Genomic DNA, 19,930 nt, shown 5'->3' with positions numbered 1-19,930 from the left:
GCTTCTGAAACCAGACAATATATTTCCGTGCTGCCTCTCTCAAATCCACTCTGTATTTAGCAAACTAATGGAACACAAATCATGCGCCAGACGCTATGCTAGTTGCTGAAGACGTGAAGTTGAGTAAGGCACAGTAGCGTCCCTCGGGAAGGTTATTAAGGTTTTGTAAATAACGTGACTACACTTAGATTTTGCGTTGTGATGGTTTCAGTCTTCGCGCTGAACCTTTAGGAGGGCGGCCCTAGGCCCCGCCCACAGCCTCTGCGTCCCGCACTTGGCTCCGCCCTCAACGGCGGCACCCCGCCCTCGACTCCGCCCGCAGCCGCTGGGCGGGGACAGCAGCGACCACTCCAGTTCCCCCACGCGCCGCCGCTGTGGTGACGTCAGACTGGCGCACGGACCTTCCCTGCAGCAGGAGTCCTGCGGTAGACCTTCTTTTTTCCGCGGCGGAAGCTGCCGGCGTCGGTGCTTAACGGTGCGCGGCCTTCCGCAGCCAGGGTTCCGACCTGCGAGCTCCCGACAGCCGCGCGCCATCTTCACCGAGAGCCATGGTGGCGGCCAGCGGGCCGGAAGCGGCTGGGCGCTGCGCTCTGTTCAGCCTCCTTTTGCTTCTGTTGATCGCGGGCTCTGCCCGGGGCTGGAAAGACCCTGGTGAGTGCTGCCTTCACTCCCCCCTTCCTGCTGCCTTCAAGCAGCGCTAAGAGGCTCCACCATTTCTGTTCGCCGCCCCTTGAGCCCTTCTACCCTAATTCCTCATTTCCATCCTCCTCGCTGTTCATCTGTGCCCTGCCTGCCCTCTTTGCTCTTCCCAGACGTCCTCCTGGACGAGTGTGGACTGTTGGGGAGTGGGCGGGGCGGGACTACTCTAGTGTTGTTAATGTTCCCTTCTCCCTTGCTTGGACTCCCAGAATTTGCCCACCTTCTTCTTTCTCGGGCTACAGCCCTCATCCCCTGGGTCTGGCTGGAAAGCTCGACCCTCACCTGCGCATTTTGCTTTGTTGTCAAGACTGTCTGATGTCATCGTCGCTGACTCTTGTCATGGCTGCCTGTTGCTGTACCTGGCAGTTGCCATGGCACCGGCAGTCCTTGAGTCACACTTCGTGGACAGGGCTGCAAACCTTGGAGGTAGGTTAGCAGAATCATGGACTGTACTATGTGATCACAACTCACGCTGCTTATTCTGACCATTACAGTGACGTTCATTGCGTTACACCAGCTTTTCCTGTTGAATTAAAAAAAATTTTTTGTGTGTGATGGTACACGATAAGTGATTTCTAGGAAAAATAGTTCTTTCATATCACTATGTTATTAGAATTGTCTAACGAATTTTTATGGGATCGAGAATATTCCATGTAATTAATACATATGTGTGTGTATGTATATGTATACATACATACATACAGTTTTCCATTTAATAAATGATGCATGCTGTTAAGTTGGAGTGATGTAAAAAATGACTTTCAAACAATGAAAACATCATTTTTGTTTTGGGGAGTAAAGATGTTAAAAGCATGGAAAGTGTACCCATATTGCAGTCGTGATTTGGTGATAGGAAATGCCTGTGTTTTTGAACTTAAGCAACGGATTTATTTCTGTAGCTTCTTATTTTTTATTCTTAAATGCTAAAATGAGAGAGAAGGTGCTATTTGTAAGTACTTGATTTTGAGTACTCCTTTGATGTGGATGTTTTATTACTAATTAATAAAAAGCCAAGTTGGATTTAAATGTCTGTACATTTTCCTTATGTATTTCTAGAAAGTTTTATATAGATAGAAGACTTTGATCAGAATTACAATTTAAAAACTGGATTAAAACATTAGTTGAACCCTCAATCAATTCTTGAATAAAAAGAGGAGCTTTTAAAAAAAATGGTTTACAGATGAAGAGTCAGGGGAGTAAAAAAACGGAGCCAAATTTAAACTAATAATGAACCTTTTCCTGGTAGCTCTTTGTCTACCTACTCTATAAAACTATTGTTCTGGAACAAAAGGCACAAAAATATTTTGCAGAGTAAACATAATCAAACTACTTGGACTTAAATTACTTTTGAGGAACTATTTTATGAAGGCATTTTATTGAGTTAGTTTTTTCAAGTAGTTTTATCAAGCAGTAGTCAGTCCCTCGTTTGTCTTTTGTTTGACTTTGGTTGTACTCACTTTGTCTTCAGCTAACATAAAGCAAAAATTTGTCCAGAAAAAAAAAATTGTACCAGTTCTAAAGAGATTACCTAAAATTTTTCACAATTCTTTATTGAGCTACTTTGTATTTGTCACTCTTCTGGGTGTTGGGAATATTGCAGTGAACAAAACAGTGTTTTGCCCTGGAGTTTACACCTATTGAGGAGAAATAGAAAATGAACAAATCAGGTAAATAGCGTGTCATATTGTGAATAGTGGTTTGGACATTGATAAAAACAGGGTAAGGAGGACAGGGTGTGCAGGCAGAAGCAGGGATTTTCAAAATATACGTTAGTCAGGGAAGAAGTCACTGTTAAGGTGACATTTGATGAGAACCCCGAAGGGATGGGTCTGCTATGACCTGTATTCTATCCCATTCTATTCTGTTCTATATTTTTTAAATATGATCTGTTTTTTTTTTTTCTTTTTCTTTTTTTTGCGGTACATGGGCCCCTCACTGTTGTGGCCTCTCCCGTTGCGGAGCACAGGCTCCGGACGCGCAGGCTAAGCGGCCATGGCTCACGGGCCTAGCCGCTCCGCATCATGTGGGATCTTCCCGGACCGGGGCATGAACCCGTGTCCCCTGCATCGGCAGGCGGACTCTCAACCACTGTGCCACCAGGGAAGCCCTGATATGATCTGTATTTTAAAGGCACATTCTGTCTGCTCTGTGGAAAACAGACTGTGGGAGCGAGAGTGGGTGGGGGGAAGCTGGGAGGCCAGTGAAGGGACTGCTTGTACAGTAAGTCCCGAGAGTGGTGATGGTTGGCGGCGGGGGGCGGGGGAAAGCAGTGCAGTTGGTGAGAGTGGTGGGCTTCTCAGCTGTTCTGAAGGTGGAGATGACATGATACTCTGAGGGATTAGATATAGGGGTTAGAGGAAGAGAGAAGACAAAGATAACTCCAAGGGTTTGGGTCTTGAGTGACTAGAAGGATGTAATTACCCTTTCCTGAGATGTGGGATTGTGGGAGAATCAGGCTTGGGGGAGTTTGGTTTTGTTCATCTTAAGTTTGAGACCTGCAAGTGGATTTTGATTTGTGAGTCTGGACTTCAGGGAACTGTGTGTCACCCTTGACTGATGTACTAGTGGAGTAAGGTTGTGAGCATTTTGTTCTTAGACCTTGTCTTAGTTCGAGCTGCTATCACAAAATACCACAGACTGGGTGGTAAGCAGCATTTATTCCTTGCATTCTGAGGCTGGGAAGTCTGAGATCAAGGTGCGAGCATGTTTGGTGTCTGGAGAGGGCCCTCTTCCTGCTCTGCAGATGACTGTCTTCTTGTTATGTTCTCACATAACAAGAGTGGGGGTGGGGCGGGGTGGGGGTAGGCGGGGGTGAGTGGGTGGATGGGGGCCCTGGTCTCTTCCTCTTCCTACACGGGCACTAATCCCATCACTGGGGCTCCATCCTCATGAGCTCATCTAAAACTAATCACCTCCTGAAGGCCTTGCCTCCAAATGCCACCACAGTGGGGATTACGGCTTCAATATATGTATTCTGGTTACAAAACATAGTAACCTTTAGGATCTCTAGGGAGGAAAGATGCTGTAGAGTCATGGTAATGATAACACATAGGTATATGGCTCCTTAAACATTCTCAATAGTATTTATCATACTTGATCACCTATTATGTGTCGAGTACTCTGCCAGATAATTTTAGTAAATCATATCTAAACTTCACAGTCAATTTTAAGGTTGATATCGTTTTAACTTTACAGGTCATTTCTATACAGATAAATTGACTTGGCCAAAGTCATATAGCAAGTTGGTGGTGGGAATTTAGTTCAGTGTTCTTTGCATTATCTCAGCCCTGCTACAACAAATTCAAGTTGTTATTATTCCCATTATTTAGTTTAATAATATTCTGATTTTTTAAACCATTGAACATTTTCATTGTTACAATTTTTTATTTATTAGGAGGTAGTTTGAGTTTAATATAGCATATTTTATTTTAGTATAGTTCTTGGAAATTTAGATATTTGGATCATGTGGAATTAAATTTTTATATAGCTTTAGGTGGATTTTATTCTAGCTGTGTAGTCAGCTATGACAAAACCATTTATTAAAGAAGACATCCTTTTTCCACTAAATTGAAAAGCCTGCTTTTGCTGGTTGGAGAAGAGTTTCCTTTCATTTAAGGAGTAGTCTCAGAATCACTATTCTGTACAGTATTACTGAGATCCCACTTGAGGCTACTGCAACTCATTGTAACTCAGACCCAATTTACTCTACTTCTTAAATTACTTGTGGGTTTGAGATGCATCATTTGTCTTTCCTCACACAGGCTAAGCAGGGCAGAAAGAGTTGTGCAGAATATTGAATTTTGTCAACGGTAAAGGATGCCATTGTGCTTTGTTTTATAAATAAAATATGGTGATGCTTGATAAAAAAAATACACCTAGAACACAAAAAACCCACTTTATCTTGTATTGAATTTCCACATATATCTGGATTTATTTCTAGACTTCCTTTTGTTTCACAGTTCACTTGTCTGTTTCTGTTACTATCCCATACTATTTTGATTATTTTAATTTTATAGTAAGCTTTATTATTTGGTAAAACAATGCTTTTTTTTTTTTTTTTTTTGCGTTACACGGGCCTCCCACTGCCGCGGCCTCTCCCGTTGCGGAGCACAGGCCGCGGACGCGCAGGCCCAGTGGCCATGGCCCACGGGCCCAGCTGCTCCGTGGCACGCGGGATCCTCCCAGACCGGGGCACGAACCCGCGCCCCCTGCATCGGCAGGCGGACTCCCAACCACCGCGCTACCAGGGAAGCCCCATTTTTTTTAAATTGACAGATTATTGACTTATAATATTAGTGTCATGTTTACAACATATTAGTTTAATATTTTTATAGATTGTACTCCATTTAAAGTTATTACAAAACAATGGCTCTATTTCCTTGTGCTGTACAATATATCCTTTTCGCTTATTTAAGCAATGTATTCTTTTTTTTTTTTTTTCGGTACGCGGGCCTCTCACTGTTGTGGCCTCTCCCGTTGCGGAGCACAGGCTCCGGACGTGCAGGCTCCAGACGCGCAGGCTCCAGACGCGCAGGCTCAGTGGCCACGGCTCATGGGCTCAGCCGCTCCGTAGCATGTGGGATCCTCCCGGACCGGGGCACGACCCCATGTCCCCTGCATCGGCAGGCAGACTCTCAACCACTGCGCCACCAGGGAAGCCCTTAAATGTTGATATATTTTAATGAAAGTTACAGGCATCATGATAGGCCATAACTAAATCCTTCAGTATAAGCCTTTTTTTAATGAACTTTTCCCCACCTAGTAAAAATAACATTACATCTAACAAAATTGACCCTAATTTCTTAATATCAACTAATTACTCATTCCATAGCCAGATATCACAGTTGTCCCTAAAATGTCTAAACTAGTTTGTTCAAACCAGGGCCCAGTCCAGGACCAGTCATTGCATCTGACTGAATTATCCCTTAAGTCTTTTGAAAATGTAGAATGGTCTCTTTTTTCATGCTCCTGCTTTGCTGAAGGGATTGGGCCAGTTATCCTTTAGAATATCCTATGTTCTGGATTCTGTTTTCTCATGACATTGTTTTAGCATTTTTTTTCTTCCTTGTATTTCTAGTAAGCTGAATGCTAGGTCCAAAGGATTGATTAGATTCATATTAAATACTTCTGAGGATTACATCATAGGAGATGGTGTAATATCGATCTTTATACCGTTAGCAGTGCTAAGTTTGACTAGTGGATTACAGTGGCTTGTTTCTCCCCCGTGAAGTTACATTTTTCCCCTTTTGTGACTAGAGAGCACTCCGTGTAATGTTACTTGGCAGCATACCAATACCCATTCACTTAATGATTTTAAAACTAATTAATCCTTTTCTGAATCTGTTTATTTAGGGGTTGTAAGATGGTGATTTTTCTAATTCTATCACTTCTGCATTTATTGATTGATATTCTTCAGTAAAGTTGAGATTTTCCTTATCAACTGAGGCTATTTCAGATTATGGTTCTGGCTGGAAAGTCAGGATAAACATTTAATTTTAAATCTTTAATTGCTAGTTTTCAAAGTGAGGTAATTGGTAGCCACTTTAAGTATAGACAAGTGAGTTTTTGGCTTTCCCTTTAAGTATTATTATGGATTCTTGGGTTTTCATAGATTGAACATGATTTGCCAAGTATAGTCACTATCTTGCTGGTCAGTCTTGCTTTTGGTGTCTGAAGGTCTTTCCCATCCCAGGATCATAAACATATTCTTTCTTTTTGTGTTTTCTTCTAGTACTTTTAATTTGTTGTTTATTTTGTGGTAAGTGTTTAACCATCAGGGATGAAGTTTTATACATTGTGCACATGATCAGTTTTCCTAATCCTGTGTTACTGTTTACATTATTATAGATTTAATTACAGATATGTTTTGATTGCTGTAACCCAATTTTCCTTTCTTTGTTGTTACTGGTTTTCAGCTGTCTTTTTACCATTTTATATGTTACTATATTACTTTATATTATTATATTTCTAGTTTTATTGTATTTTGGTGAGAGAAGCGTGACCAGTAAGTCTCAGCTTAGTCAAATTTATTAAGCTCTTTTTTTGGTAAATAAATATAAATAAGATCTGTATTTGCTGACGTGAGGGAATATCGTTGATGTCTGATTAAGTGCAAAAGCATGTGAAGAGTAATGTGCACTGTATGATTCAATTTTATAAAAATAAACTAACAAAAATCAAAACAACCCCTGAATATGTATCTGTTTGTGTGAGCAAGAAGAAGGTACTGACCAGGCTGCTAGTTTTGGTTATCACAGAAATGTGAAATTGGAGGAGCAATGGATTTCTCTTTTTAAAAGGAAAAAGTGTTACTTTTAGATTTTAAAAAATTGTGAAATATGTATATATATGTATGTGTGTATGTATATATGTGTGTGTATGTATGTGTGTATATATATGTATATGAATGAAAAGAGCTTGGGAGACCATCTAGGGATGTAGCTTCTTCTCAAGCAGCTTTCACCTTGTAGTGCTTACTTTAGTCAGCTCCAATTTAAGAGCTGCCATTTCCTGTTGCTTTTAGGGATTCCATTACGTGTGTCAGGTTGGTTCTCAGTTTTCCCGCTTGCTGGTCTGGCACTTCACTTATATTTAGGACTAGTCACCTAACTATTGGTCCATCTGCTTTCACCTTCCAAAATTCTGTTACCATCTCCTTTTCTGTTTTGCCTGACCTTGTTTGTTCACATCGGCAAAACAATTCATTTATTGTACTTTCAGTGGAATTTGAGAGGCAGCAAATTTTGCTAATTTGACAGGTTGAATATAGGGAGTTGGGTGCTAACAAAATGGTGGAAAGTGATGTCTGCTACATCTGCAGCAGTGAACACTGCATGGCTCACATCAAGCCTTTTCGCATCCACGACGCTAATTACGGAACACTGGACAGTGTCAGGAAAACCCTGAGCCCCCATGACTGCCTGCTAGCCTGGGCACAGTCTGAGTTTAAGCTCTGATCTCCGGATCTCGCTTAAGTCCCTCCGGTTGACAGAACCGAAATCACTTTTGGGATTTGTAGCTGCAAGAGGTTTTAGGAGTCTTTTAGCTTTGCAAGAAGTCATACCAGTTTGAGGGCAAAATGGGTGTTGAGTGAACCAATCCGCAGTATCTTCCATCATAATCTGAGGATGATAAGTAGGAAGACTATTCATTTTCCAATAACACTTCAAAATTCACTTATGTATTGATACATCAGTGCCGGCCATAATTTCCTTGTTTTGACTTCTTCTTTTTAAACTGCTTTGTCAATATGATTTTTAATTTGTGAAATAGTTTAACTTTTTAATTTTTAAAATTGTGAAATAGTTAAACCCACAGAAGTACACGATGAAAACCCACGTACTCACCACCCAGTTTTATTGAATCTTTACATTGTACTATATTTGCAAGCAAACCTCCCCCCTGCAAAGTAATAAAACATTAGGGATAGAGAGCGAAAGTCTCTGCTCTCCCTCTGTCCTCAGTGGTGCTCTGAATTTGATGTTTAGTCATTCCTATGAATGTTTTCATACTACTGGTATATACACGTATAGACCTTAAAAACACGTAGTACTGTTTTGCCAGTTTTCGTGGTTTATGTAAAGCCATCCTACTAAACATTCTACAACTTGCATTTTGCTTAAAATGTTTTTACTATTTCTATTCTGATACATGAATTCTAGTTCACTCATTTTAACTGCTGTAGAATATTCCACTTTGTGAATAGGCCAAAATTTTATTAAACCGTTCATCTGTTGACAGACGTTTAAGTCATTAAGTATGCTTCAGGAACATTCATGTATATGTTTTGCTATTTTAATTAACCATTGATATTATTGTCAATTGTCATACAGTAGTACAACGTTTCGGGTTAATGAACTTTTGGTTCTGATTTTGCAAAAATTATGTGGAACTCACGATATAGAAGCAGTTTAGGGGACATCAATCCTGAAATGAAGGGAGACCTTAAAGGAGTGACTTTCTGACTTTTGTGCAAAAGGCGTGAAGGTTGTTGCGATGGCTTTGGGATTTGGGAAACTGTTCCATCTTCTCTTCCTTAGTCATCCTCAAAAGGCAAGAAAGAGCCTTACTTTTGAAAGTATTTTCGATGACAAGAGTTTTACTAGAATGAATCTTTCTATATGACAAGATATTTACCATCTGTTTATCTGTGTTCTTACTGTTTCAGACAGAGTATTGTTGCGGGATATAAAAGCTCTTACCCTCCACTATGACCGCTATACTACTTCCCGTAGGTTGGATCCGATCCCACAGTTGAAATGTGTTGGAGGCACAGCTGGATGTGATTCTTATACCCCCAAAGTCATACAGTGTCAGAACAAAGGCTGGGATGGTTATGATGTACAGGTAATACTCTTTATGTTGATGGAAGTCTAAATGGAATCCTTTTCAGTGAAGTGTTTATTGAGACATTATTCAGTATTTTGGGGAAGTACATATAGAAAATCTCCGGTTACCTAAAATATATAAATATAAATCAGTGATTCGGTCTCTGAAAGGAACATCCTCTGAAAGAAATGAACTGATTTTAAAGCCTGGAAATATTCATTGTAATCTTTATACCAAAACTTTCTCATAAGACATTAGTAAATTTTCAAAACTTTTCATATAGTTGGGGGTGGGGGGTAGAGGATTTCTTTTGATTGTCATTTCTCTGTCATTCCTCAAAGAATACCAACCTATCCTTAAAAAATAAAGTTAAGATGATAAGGAATTGTAGATTGTAAGTGGGGGTGGGGTTCCTGTGTCCCTACTGTGCTTCAAATGCTTGATTTTAAAAAGTTGTTTTAGAGCTGAGGGTGGTTACTTACGAGTGAAAGCATTTCAGTGGGCTTTATTGTCTTCAGGTCTTTGGCATTTTGTACTTAGGATAGACGACCTCCTTGAAGTTCCAAAATTTGTTATCCTTTAGAAATGGAATAGATTTTAAGTGAATTCAGTTTAAATCAATATGAATAGATTTCTACTTTGTATTCTGCCTGCTTTCAGAAAGGATTTAAGATGGTTGGTCATTCGGCCAGAAACTTGCTTTGACAGTTTTCCCTTCCATCAGAGTGATATTCTTGTTTGATACAACCTTTGTGCCTAGTGTATGCAGTTCAGGGAGAGAGTTCATATTTGCTTGGTGATATGTATTTCACAACATTTTTTCCTAGTCTTGCTAACCAAATTGCAGAATCTTCAGGTTAAAGCTGAAATTACTTTTACTTTTATATTACTTTCCAGTCTTGATGGAAAAAAGATACTAACGGCAAAGTCATTCATTAAACATATATTAAACAGTATTATACAAAAATGAATGATGGAGTCACAACCCTCAAGAAACTCTCTTCCTAGGAGAATAGATAAGACAAGCACTCACATTACATCTAGGTGCCAACAAAGTATTGTAAAGTCACGTCCAGTTGGGGGGATTGGGAAAGACTTGAAGAAGAAAGTATTATATGTACTGTGTTAGTAAGGAAGGATAACATTTTTAGAGCTGAAGAGATAGAGAAGGGAGTGAATGGCATGAGCAAAGTATAGAGGATGTCATACATTGACTTATGTTTAGTAGCAGGAGAGAGCCTCTTCTAATTCCAAGAGTATAAATATAATAATTAGAAGCCTCTTTTAGTATATGCTATTAAGGAAATGACAATTAACATGAAATACCGATAGAGATTGAGTTTATTTACCTAAATCAACAAGCTTATAAATCTTCCTCCAAATAAAATTATTTAAAAAATGGAATAGTGTAGAACAACAACAACAAAATAGAAAAATTGTATATTATCCAATTAAAAACTTTTAGGCTTCAACAGACACCATCAAGAAAGCGAAAAGGACACACACAATAGGAGAAAGCTTTTGCAGTCATATATCTGATTGGGGACTTGTGTCCAGAGTATATGAAGAACTATTACAACTCAGTAAGAAGACATATAACCAAATTTAACAGTGGGTAAGGCATCTGACTAGACATTTCTCCAAAGAAGATATGCATATGGCCAATAAACATGTGAAAAAATGTTCAGCATCATTAGCTGAAAAAGTGTGCAGCATCAGGGAAATACAAATCAAAACCACAGTAAGACACCAGTTCCTACAACAGGATGCCTGTGATCAGAAAGGCGTAGTAGCAGGTGTTGGTGCGGATGTGGAGAGACCCTCATACACTGCCATTAGGGATGTGAAACGGCGCAGCCACCTTGGAAAACGGGCAGTTTCTCAAAGGTTTAAACATAGAGTTACTGAATGCCTAGTCATTCGACTCCTAGGTGTGTACCCAAGAGACTTGAAAATGTGTGTCCACACAGAAACGTACTAAACATTGTAGCAGCGTTATTCATAAAAGGCAAAAAGTAGAAACAACCCAAGCGTCCGTCTTTGATGAATGAAGAAACAAAACGTGGTATATCCATACGGTGGAATGTTATTTAGCCATAAAAAGGAATGAAGTGCTGATTTATGCTACAACATGTGTGAACCTTGAAAACATTCTGCCAGGTGAAAGAAGCCAGTCACGTAGGACCACGTATTGTATGATTCCGTTTACATGAAATGTCCAGAGTAGGGGAATCCTTGCAGACATTGGTGGTTGCTTAGAGCTAAGAGACTTGGGGGGAAACAGGAAGTGACTGCTAAAGGAGATGAGATTTCTTTTGGGGGCGATGAAAATATTCTAAAATTGATTGTGATGATGGTTGCACAGCTCTGTGAATACACTAAAAACCATTGAAATGGGTGAGTGTCTAGTATGTGAATTATATCTGAATAAAGCTGATATAGTGTACCTGAAGTTTGAAAGAGGAAGATAATTTGTCCAAAAAAGAGAAAAGCAATAGAACCAATCAGATCTCTTTTGGCTTATATCTTTTTTAATGTTGATAGAGAAGCATATTACCTACTCAGCTCAAAATAGTTATAGAATTCAAAGTAGACCTGGGCTCTTTTTTTTAAGCTGGAAAATTTTGAGGCTAGCATAGATTCTTTTTGCAGTTTTTCTAAATGTCTTTTTAAAAAAACTTAAGAAAATTACTTAATGGATTGGACCTTGGGAAAGGTAGTCCATGGTTTTTATAGAATTTGTGTAGGAAGTTTTTCTCAGAAGGTTATAGCAACAGCTACCAGATATTCATATATGATGCTGATATTTGAGCCTTAATGTTGAAAAAACCCCTATTTTTAAAGAAAGCATCTTCAACAGTGGTTAAAAAGTTGACATTTAAAAAATTTGCTTAAAATTAATAAATTAGGGAATGCTTGATATGTACAAAAGAATTCTTTACATCTATATGTAAGGAATAAGGAATAGTAATAAAATGAGCACTCATGTACCCACCACCTAGCTTAAGTAGAACGTTAATATCACCAGTATCTTGGAAGCCCCTGGTTTGCCCTCCCCCAACACAGAAATACTCGTCCTGAATTTTGATTATCATTCCCTTGCTTCATTTTGCTGTTTTATGACAGCTGTTTAGCCCAAATAATGTATATTAAATGAAAAAAAAATCTTTTGGTTCTAATAACCTGTTTCTACTTTTCTTCACAGTGGGAATGTAAGACCGATTTAGATATCGCGTACAAATTTGGAAAAACTGTGGTGAGCTGTGAAGGCTATGAATCCTCTGAAGACCAGTATGTACTGAGAGGTTCCTGTGGCTTGGAGTATCACTTAGATTACACGGAACTTGGCCTGAAAAAATCGAGAGAGTCTGGAAAAAACCATGGCTTTAACTCTTTCTCTGATTATTATAATAAGTTGTACTCCCGAGAATCTTGTAGCATCAGTGGAGTGCTTACCATCGTGGTGCTACTTGCTATTGCCTTTGGAGTTTATAAATTCTTCCTTAGTAATGGTCATGATTCTCCTCCACCATATTCTGAGTATCCTCCATATTCCCATCGTTATCAGAGATTCACCAACTCTGAAGGACCCTCTCCTGCAGGCTTTAAGTCTGAGTTCACAGGTATGTTTTCCTAGGCAATGGCAGTAAGTAGGATAGAAGTCAGGTAGTGAATCCTGTGCTGGTTTCTGATATAGAAAATGGTTGCACTGGGAAACCAAAGCAGATTTGTCTTATTTTTTTACCTTCAACTTCTTTTACCTCTTGTGTTCTGTTTCTCTATAAGGTTAATTGTGATTACTATTTTAAGGATGCATGATTAAATTGCAAATCATCTCAATCAAACTTGATCAGATTTGGTAATAAGCATTTACCTTGAACTCTGTCTCACAACACACACAAAATTTTATTCACTGAGTATTACAGAGCTCAACATAAAAGTAAAACAATTAAGTTTCCAGAAGAAAACATAGGAAAATATTTGTCAGGGTAGGCAAAACTTTCTTAGAATGCAAAAAATACCAGCCAAAGAGAAAAGAGGGATAAATTAGACTTTGTTTAAATTAAGAATGTCTAGTCATCAAATACAACATTAAGAGAGTGAAAAGGCAAGCCACAGACTGGGAGAAGGTATTTGTAAAACATATTTTCAACAAAGCACGTGTGTCTACAGTACATAAAGAACTCCCACAAATCTGAGAAAAGACAGACAACCTAATTAAAAAAATGGACAGATGATATGAACAGCCATTTTATAGTAAAAGAAGATATCCAGATGTCCAATAAAAATTTGAAAAGGTGCTCAGCATCATTAGTCTTCAGGAAAATGCAGATTAAAACCTGAGTTCTTAATTAACCACCATTTAATCATCTTAATGGCTAACATTAAAAAGACAGAGTACCAAGTAATGGCAAGGATGTAGTTAACTGGAACTTGCTGGAAGGAGTTAAAAGGATAAAACACTTTGGAAAACTGTCAGTATCTACTGAAACTAGACATACGCCATCCAATGACCCAGCAATTTCATTCCTAGATGCATACCTAAGAGAAATGCATGCATGTGTGTGCAAAAAGATCTGCACGAGAATGTTCACAGCAGCTGTATTCACAGCAGCCAAAAACTGGAAATAGAATGTCCGTAAACATTAGAATGAGACAAATTGTTTTTTTTCACACATTGGACTACTTACTATACATAAATTTAGGAAAAAACAAAAACAAAACTGATATATGCAGTGGTGGAGGTTGACTCTCATGGACATAATGATACACCAGAAGAGTACCTCCGTATGATTCTATTTATAAAAAGTTCAAGGATGGGTAAAACCAAAGTGTGGTGAGAAAAGTCAGAGTTGGCTTCTCTCTGACATGGGTGGGTATGTATTGGGAGTTGTCGTGAGGGAGTCTCTGGGTGCTAGAAAGGTTTTACTGATGTGGGTAGTGATTACATGCCTGGGTACATACATACAGATTTATTATGCTGTACATGTGGGATTAGCACAGTTTCCTTTATGTATATGATACAGCAATTTAAGAAAAACTTCCTCTGAGCAGAAGATATTTTTTTTTTGGTCCCTTGTAAGACCCGACTTCCCAACCAACAAATATCCTCCACTTGGATTCCTCCATTAGACACTCAGGTACAGCTCTCAACCTGGAGCTTCTAGACGTGTCCACACAGTAGAAAGGAAGTAGCTCTGACACGTGGGGTCATCTTCTAGTAGCTGATCTGGAGCAGGGCAGATGTGACCTTACGGGAAGAAACCACCCTCCCCTGCCTTAAAAACATATCCCTCCTTTTCCTTGTGTTTGGGAAAGGCAGGTGCTCCTTAGTTATAAACCAGTATTTTATTTGATTTTATTTATTTATTTATTTATTTATTTTTTGTGGTACACGGGCCTCTCACTGTTGTGGCCTCTCCTGTTGCGGAGCACAGGCTCCAGACGCGCAGGCTCAGCAGCCATGGCTCACAGGCCTAGCCGCTCCGTGGTATTTGGGATCTTCCCGGACCGGAGCATGAACCCATGTCCGCTGCATCGGCAGGCGGACTCTCAACCACTGTGCCACCAGGGAAGCCCTAAACCAGTATTTTATAAATACACTTTTTGAATACACTTGTTTATAAGTTGAAGTATTATTATTTTTTATTTTTATTCTTTTTAAAAATAAATTTATTTTATTTATTTATTTTTGGCTGCGTTGGGTCTTCGTTGCAGTGCGCAGGCTTTCTCTAGTTGCAGGCAGCGGGGGCTACTCTTCGTTGCAGTGTGCAGGCTTCTCATTGTGGTGGCTTCTCTTGTTGCGGAGCACCGGCTCTAGGCGTGTGGGCTTCAGTAGTTGCAGCATGCAGGCTCAGTAGCTGTGGCTTGCGGGCTCTAGAGCACAGGCTCAGCAGTTGTGGTGCACAGGCTTAGTTGCTCCTTGGCACGTGGGATCTTCCTGGACCAGGGCTCCAACCCTGGTCCCCTGCATTGGCAGGCAGATTCTTAACCACTGTGCCACCAGGGAAGTCCCCTGAGTAGTATTATTAAAGCATACAGATGAAACAATTGAAATGTCATATTATCTTTAGTTCTGTAGACTATGGTTTAAGAGAGGATACATAATCATTTTTATTTTTAGGACCGCATGGTGCAACTTCTGGTTTTGGCAGTGCTTTCACTGGACAACAAGGACATGAAAATTCAGGACCAGGGTTCTGGACTGGCTTGGGAACTGGAGGAATATTAGGATATTTGTTTGGCAGCAATAGGTAAGCTTTGCATTTATCTCACCTGCTCTTTAATTCAGCCTTGCTTTAGAGGCTTCTTTGTTTTACTTACAATTTGACTGGATTTGTTTTGTTAAGGAAAATAAATTATGGTGACATTACCCTATTAAATCAGATTCTCTGGGGATGGGAAAGAATGCCATCTGTGCTTTGATCAATATTATATGTGTTGTTTTCTTTCACATGTCATGCTTATAGATATGAGTTAGAAGCAAGACTGTTGACTCGACATCTGAGAAGGCAGGAAATAACACAACATTTGGGGCACAGTTGGCATTCTGGTTTGGTTGGAGAATGATAGAAGCAAGGGTGGAAAGAGCTTGTGACCAGATTTTGGAATGTCTTCAGTTTAAATAGTAGTTTAAGTTTAGATTGTATTTGAATGTGAATTCAGAAAGAAAGAACCTTTATTCCCTGTCATTTTCTTTCCTCATAGCAATGACCATAAGAATGGCAGAAATATAAAACAGTGTTTATTTTATGTTAATCCTAATATACCAGAACACTGAGGAAAAAACACTTGATAAAAATTGTTTTCTGATGGTTTAGGAATAGGAGGGTTTTTAAAAATCATAGTCACAAGAAAAATGCCTGACACACTTTTGTCTTTATAGAGCAGCAACACCCTTTTCTGACTCGTGGTACTACCCATCCTCATACTCCAGCTCGTGGAATAGTCGTGCTTATTCACCACTTCGTGGAGACCCAGGAAGCTATTCAGCGTGTTCAAGCTCAGAGCCAAAAACCAGAACAGCGTCAGGTGAGAGCAAAAAATCAAGAAGTTCCTATTCAGTAAAGTACAGAAACAATTTGGAACTTAGATGATTAACTATACATTTAGCAGTCATGGTTTTATGTGGTATACCCACCAGAAATATTAGTTGCACAATTAACTGAGATTAAAATATAATTCAGATCTATTCTTTCCTCCCACTTCTGTTCTTTAAAACTCAAACAGAAATTTGGTTTAGACTCATGTCTGTCACTAACCAAGGTTTTAACTTAAACCTTCCTGGACGTTGGTTTCCATGTATGTTTAATTCTGGTTAATCTCTAGGGGTCCTTTAAGCTCTAAAATGGGAATTTTCTAGGTAGAAGGTTGAACTTTTCAGTTTGGTAAAACTCAATAAAAATGTATTGAGCCATTATTTAAATCATTGTCAAAAATATGTTTATTGCAATGACTAAGAGGAAATTTTGTAAAGAAGCAGAGATAAAATATAAAAAACAAATTATTTGGAGTTAAATATCTAGTTAATTAGCAGAGAATTGGAGGTAGTGGATAATGAGGCGGTGATAGATTGCTGGGGTTGGATTTGTCTTCTTCAGCAGAGGGAAGAAGTTATAGAACAATGAATAATTCTTGAAATTGACAGAAAATATATTTAAATATGTTTAGAAATGTCAGAGTGGAATTCTCATAGTGCTGGTGTGAATGAATTGATATGATCACTTTGAAAAGCTGTTAGGCATTACCTACTAAAATTGAACATAAACATACTCAAGATCCAGCAGTTTCACAAATACATAGTAACAGAAGTGCGTACACTTTTACACTTAAAGATAAGTACAAGGATGTTTGTAGCATCCTTATTCATAATAGCCTTCAACTGGAAGAAATCCATGTATCTTCCAGCAGTAAAATGGATGAATAAATTGAGTTATATTCATACAGTGGAATACCGTGCAGCAGTAAGAATAAGTAAATAGTTGTATGTGATAATGTGGATAAATTTATCAGATGTAAAGAAAGAAGCCAGACACACAAGAATATGTACAATATGATTGCAACATTCATGTTTTATAAATATACATGTTTAAAAACAAGCAAAACTAATCTGTGGTGTTAGATGTTAAGATAGTGGTTGCTTTGGGGGAGAAAAAGAGGTGGTAATAATTGAGAAGATATATAAAGATGTAACTACGTAGGACATAATGTGACAAAAGAAACCACATTCTCAGTGGAAACAAGAATTGTAAGAAACTGTATATATCAACTAGAAATGTATGGGACTTAGGTGAAGAAAATCATAAGACATTACCAAATAACCTACAGGAAGATCTGAGAAAAATTGAGTTTCCAGATGGGAACACTGTGGTCTTGTAACCTGTCTGTTAGCATGTTTGCATCTTGGGGGAGCTGGGGGTGCCTAGGTAACCTTTACCATCAAAAGTCTGTGACCCTCCCCCATGTTACTTCTATTTACCGCTGGAGTCGTGAGAGGTAGCAGGGCCTGGCTTAGGCTCCACTGGCCTCTCTGCTGTTTGGCTCAGACTTTGGGTCTTGCCTGTACCACGCTGGCCCCAGCACAGAACATGTCTTTGGTTTCCTGACTAAAAGTTATTGCCAGCAAGCATGTGTGTGTTTAGCAGACTTGATGCTGATTGGATGTCTGGAAGGGCTCTTCTGGGGAGTTGATGCACTGAGTCCTGCAGCCTTGGTTGGCAAGCTCATTCTCTCCTTCTTCCCTTGTGTCTTGTATCATTTGCTAACAGTAAACGTGTATTACTGTTGTAATTTTATAAGCAATTTTAATGCATTTAAAAAAACTAATATAAAATTTACTCTTCTTATTCTAGGATATGGTGGTACCAGAAGACGATAAGAAAGTAAAAAGTTGGGATCAAACATTGGATGCAAAACTTCTGATTTTTCATCACTTTCTCTTATAAAACGTGCCCCCTGCTAACAACTGGGGAAAGGGAATATGCAAAAGTTCTGTGGTGTTTTGTCCTGTATAGCTTTTTGTGTTCTGTTATTCGAGGCTAGGAGTTGACATATGACAAAATGCTTATCTAGAGAATCATGTTTGTGTAACATGCAGATGTATATTATAGTTTTTGAAATTGATGACTACTGTAGAATGCTGAGAATGTATTGTGTGATTTCTGACACCTGTGATGCCATAAGAAGCATTAAGAATGAAGGCTTTATACCAATAGACACTGAGTACAGAAATTTTCAGTCTTAGGTGGTTTTAGTTGTTGATTCATTACATCATAGAAGCGATAATAATCTATTTGGTATGTGTTATTGGGTGTTTGCTGTTCTTCAAACATTTAAACCAAACTTTGGACTACTAATTATACTTCCTTGTGTGTTTTGATCACTTCTGAGCTCAGGAGCTTTGAACCTGTCAGTGGTGTGTGTGGGGTTCTGGTAAGTGAGAACTACCTTCTTAGGAAAAGGTAGAAAATAAGTATCTAGAAGGTTGTTGTGAATGGCAGTGTGCTGACAAAAATGCTTGAAGCCTCCATATTCATTTTTTTAAGAAGTAAAGTTCAAGTGCTTCAAGGTTTTCTAATAACAGAAGCATGTAGTTCTCTGTGGAATCTCAGATGTTGTAGCAGTCTGTGTCAATCTTACATTAAAATGACAGAAAAAATAAAAGCAAAGGGTTTTATTCTTTCTTTCTACCAGCCTTGACACAAATTGGTGTTACTTTTTTACCTTTTTTTTTCCAAAGGAAAGGGGGTTCATGCAGAAGTTCTCTCTCCCTAAACAGTAATTTCCTGTGGTAGTCTTGCCTTAGCTACTGGTCACACAAAAAACCTAAATTCAGGAATTCCCAGTTATATTCATTAAACTTCATTATTTTGCTAGGAAAGACAAGAACAGATTTGTGTTGTTATTATCACTACATATACTACTAATTCTTTTTATTTATTGATTGATTTTCTTTTACTGAAGTATAGTTGCTGTAAATATATGTTACAGATGTACAATATAGTGATTCACAATTTTTTTTTTTTTGTGGTACACGGGCCTCTCACAGCTGTGGCCTCTCCCATTGCGGAGCACAGGCTCCGGACGCGCAGGCCCAGCGGCCACGGCCCACGGGCCCAGCCATTCCGCGGCATGTGGGATCCTTCTGGACCGGGGCATGAACCCGCGTCCCCTGCATCAGCAGGCGGACTCTCAACCACTGCGCCACCAGGGAAGCCCAATGATTCACAATTTTTAAAGGTTATAGTCCACTTATAGGTATTATAAAATATTGGTTTTATTCCCTGTGTTGTACAGTATATCCTTGTAGCTTATTTTGTACCTAATAGTTTGTACCTCTCAATTCCCTACCCCTATATTACCCCTCTATCTCCCCTCTCTCCACTAGTAACCACTATTTTGTTCTCTATATCTGTGTAGATACTAATTCTTATACCTACAGTAGTCATTGTATCTTAACCAATGGGTTTCAGGATTCTTGCTTGCTTTTCTTTTTGTTTTGGCTGCACTGCCCACTGGACCGCCAGGGAATTCCCCCAGGATTCTTGCTTTCTTGAAAATTAAGGGTAATTTTGGAGAGCAATGCCAGCTTGTATTTTCCCTGACATAGGATTGCTCATGGTGGCACGTGCAAGTATCTGGCTTGGTGACCTTTTGACATCAGAGGGCTGAAAACTCCACCTTCAGATCCTGTTAAGTGCCTGCATTTTTGAAACTAGAGGCCTGTAGCTTAGTTACATCTATGCAGAATGGGATAAATTGCCCAGCAAAGAAAAATCCAAGATACCAGTCAGATTTTTACCACAGTTTTCTATGCTGTGTGGCTGACAGGGTCTTGGTGCTCTGGCCGGGTGTCAGGCCTGAGCCTCTGAGGTGTGAGAGCCGAGTTCAGGATATTGGACCA

General features: G+C 39.2%; 1 protein-coding gene across 2 annotated transcripts; it reads left to right on the top strand.

The window, feature by feature from the left end:
* Positions 1 to 324: 324 nt before the first annotated feature.
* On the top strand, positions 325 to 18,719 carry SARAF (store-operated calcium entry associated regulatory factor). 2 transcript variants are annotated; one of them, XM_089903699.1, is made up of 7 exons: positions 547 to 651; positions 1,007 to 1,125; positions 8,867 to 9,045; positions 12,233 to 12,650; positions 15,152 to 15,281; positions 15,914 to 16,059; positions 17,880 to 18,719. In XM_089903699.1, exons 2-7 carry the CDS (start codon positions 1,071 to 1,073, stop codon positions 17,903 to 17,905), a joined length of 954 nt encoding a protein of 317 aa, XP_089759825.1. In that variant the 5' UTR covers positions 547 to 651; positions 1,007 to 1,070; the 3' UTR covers positions 17,906 to 18,719. The 2 variants fall into 2 exon arrangements, with proteins under 2 accessions (XP_022426844.1, XP_089759825.1); XM_022571136.3 differs by lacking the exon at positions 1,007 to 1,125 and having other exon boundaries at positions 325 to 651.
* Positions 18,720 to 19,930: the final 1,211 nt, after the last annotated feature.

Source organism: Delphinapterus leucas, chromosome 21 (assembly GCF_059928025.1).
Source record: "Delphinapterus leucas isolate spDelLeu-1000000601 "Yukka" chromosome 21, BTC_Dleu_Yukka2, whole genome shotgun sequence".
NCBI classification, from domain to species: domain Eukaryota; kingdom Metazoa; phylum Chordata; class Mammalia; order Artiodactyla; family Monodontidae; genus Delphinapterus; species Delphinapterus leucas.
The sequence above is the reverse complement of the archived record's forward strand: the minus strand, read 5'-3'. Positions and strand labels throughout refer to the sequence as shown.